The sequence below is a fragment of the Fulmarus glacialis genome, unplaced genomic scaffold (assembly GCF_000690835.1).
Source record: "Fulmarus glacialis isolate BGI_N327 unplaced genomic scaffold, ASM69083v1 scaffold24974, whole genome shotgun sequence".
Lineage (NCBI taxonomy): Eukaryota > Metazoa > Chordata > Aves > Procellariiformes > Procellariidae > Fulmarus > Fulmarus glacialis.
In genome coordinates this window covers 526-2,928 of record NW_009207750.1, presented here as the reverse complement: position 1 = coordinate 2,928, position 2,403 = coordinate 526, and the positions used below count along the sequence as shown (strand labels likewise).

The following is a 2,403-nucleotide window of genomic DNA, read 5'->3' as shown; positions in this document are numbered from 1 at the left end:
CAGGGGACCCTGCCGGTCTCGCCTCAACCCCAGAGCAAGTTCGGCATGGCCAGGGATAAGCACCGGCTCAAGAGTGCGTGCACCGAATCCAGGCAGGACATGGCAAGGTACACCTTTTCCGTGAGAAACTCTAGGTTCAAAGACTGCTGCCTTCTCAACCTGGTCTACAAGGAGTCCCCGTGGGGGGAGTGGGCCTGCAGCTCCGCAGGGCCCCCCATCAAGAAACCAGAGGCACATCCTGCGATGATGCTGCTGGAGCAGCGGGAAGCAGCGGGAGCGCCCAGCGGGCTGGGCAGAACCACTGATGGGGATGGGGACGGGAGGGGGGCACGCCGAGCAGGCACTGGGAGCCAAACGTGCCCCTCTGGGTTTAAACAGTCCTTTGCATAAAAGGGTAAATTAAACATGCTTTTCTTTGCAATAAAAGCCTCCATGGTGACTCAGCCTGTGCAGGTGCGAAGGGAGCCCACTCTTTGTCCCCTTGTAGGGCTGCAATAAAAAAGCTGGTTCATAGCAAACCCTCTGGGGTGCAGGGTCAGGTTCTCCTCCTCCGCGGGGGCTCGCTGCCACCACCCGAGCCAGCCCGCACCACCCGCCAAGCACACACCAGCGCACAGGCCGACTTCAAACGCAGCTCATGCAAAGGCAACCAATTCTGCTCAAGCATATGCAGAGAAGAGGGGAAAACCACCCTCCCCGAGCAGGCCGGCATGGTAAGCGATACAGCAATCGGATACGGAGCCCTTCCCGCCCTGTCGGCAGGGACAGAAAGCGGAGCTCCCCGTCCTGCCCTTCCCTTACACCCCTGTGAACAGCTGTGAACAGCACGGCATGTAAAATCCCACGAGTAGATCTTGCCCTGGTGCTGGGGAGAAGGCGAGTGGTTTGGAGTAGCCTGGAGCCAGGCCAGACTGTTCCCAGAACCCAACAGTCCCACTCCAGCCTCCACGAGAGACCAAACGAGGCAGGCGGAGACGTGGCTTTACTCAAACCCTCCTCCCACTTTATTTCAAACATCATAAAATATACGCACAGAAAAAAGGATGAATGGGAAGGGAAAACGTTAGGGGGGGAGGAGAAACCTCTCCCAAAACACAGCATCAGCTCAGACAGCAATGGGAAGCGGCTGTCACGGAGCATCGCCTCGGTCCAGGCGGACGGCATCTCCACCACGCGCCTGCCAGGCCTGCGAGAAGGAAGGGGAGGAGAGTGAGCCCCGGCATGGAGAGGAAAAGTAGGGCAGAGCCCCATCCTGAGCAGCTTTCCAATTTACTGAAGGCACAGGCCGAGGCTGGGTTAAGGACATCACCTGTCAGGGTGCCCCCGTGGACTTCTGGATTTGCTCCTTCAGAATAAGGATGCTCTGCCGTTGCTCCGGGGGCAGCATGGCGATCTGGTCTGCTGTCAGCTGCAGAACCTGCATGATCAGGGCTGCCTGTGGGGAGAGGGGGGAATCAGAGACGTGCCCTGCCAGAGCAGTCACGGGTTACCAGAGCCAGGAAGGGGCTGTTCCCGCCTCAGTAAGGCATGGAGGAAATGCTGCTCCTGGTGTCTCACCCTTTCCCTTTTGTCCTCTCACCTTCTCGTGATCCTGGGGGGTGACCTGGCTCTGCCCAGGGCTAAAGCCTCCGGGCTGACCAGCTCCTTGGACTCCTGCCCCAGGAATGACTCCTACCTGCATGCCTGCCCCTGCCATGTTAGGAACCTGCGGGCACGAGAGAGGGGGTAAGGACCAAGAGGTCTCTGCACTCAGCCATACAGACACAGGAACGTAAAGCAGATGATCAGATGGATGCCCCCACAGCCAGCCTGAACACGCCCAAGCATGAAGAAAGACAGGCTACCATGCGTTTTACATGCTCTCCTCTCCCACCAACTCCTGCACTCCTTCCTGCGCATCAGGAAGAGGTGGAGAGAGGCCCGAGCCTCGTCTCGTCCCCAGCAGCCAGCCAGTGCCCGGGGAGGTGGCGCATCGGAAGGAGGTGGGGAGAGGCCCGACCCTCCTCTCGTCCCCAGCAGACAGCCAGTGCCTGGGGAGATGGGACAGATGCCCCAAACCCCTCAGAGAGCCGCTGACCCAGGCCTTGTGCTTCCTGGAGGTGCCGCTCTGCAGGACGTCCTCCCCTCTCTAGCTGCTGCAGGACGTGATCACACCCCCCACCCAGACCCAACCTACAAGACCCCGTCGGTGCCCAACCAGCCGAGCAAAGACATTGTATGTACCTGGCGGGGCCCCTGCGGGCCACTGGCTCCCATGTTAAGTGGCCCAGGGCCCTGTATCCCACCAGGCATGGGGCCACGTGGGTTGGGACCTGGCCCTCGAGGCTCCAGGCCCCGGGGCTCCATGACCCTGGCCTCCATGGCCCTGGCTTCCCGCACTCGTGGCTCCCGGACCCGCGGCCC

At 60.8% G+C, this 2,403-nt stretch overlaps 1 protein-coding gene across 1 annotated transcript; it reads right to left on the bottom strand.

The window, feature by feature from the left end:
* Nucleotides 1-981: 981 nt before the first annotated feature.
* LOC104075676 (cleavage stimulation factor subunit 2-like) lies at nucleotides 982-2,397 on the bottom strand. The gene is made up of 4 exons (XM_009576257.1): nucleotides 2,224-2,397; nucleotides 1,580-1,705; nucleotides 1,310-1,435; nucleotides 982-1,186 (listed from the first exon to the last, which is right to left on the bottom strand). Exons 1-3 carry the CDS (start codon nucleotides 2,359-2,361, stop codon nucleotides 1,313-1,315), a joined length of 387 nt encoding a protein of 128 aa, XP_009574552.1. The 5' UTR covers nucleotides 2,362-2,397; the 3' UTR covers nucleotides 982-1,186; nucleotides 1,310-1,312.
* Between the last annotated feature and the right edge of the window lie 6 nt (nucleotides 2,398-2,403).

Coding starts and splice junctions, on each gene's coding strand:
- LOC104075676 (XM_009576257.1), bottom strand. CDS start 2,361: ATGGAGGCCAGGGTCATGGAGCCCCGGGGCCTGGAGCCTCGAGGGCCA. Junction 1,706..2,223: donor GCCCGCAGGGGCCCCGCCAG/GTACATACAATG, acceptor TCGTGCCCGCAG/GTTCCTAACATGGCAGGGGC. Junction 1,436..1,579: donor CCCCCCAGGATCACGAGAAG/GTGAGAGGACAA, acceptor CTCTCCCCACAG/GCAGCCCTGATCATGCAGGT.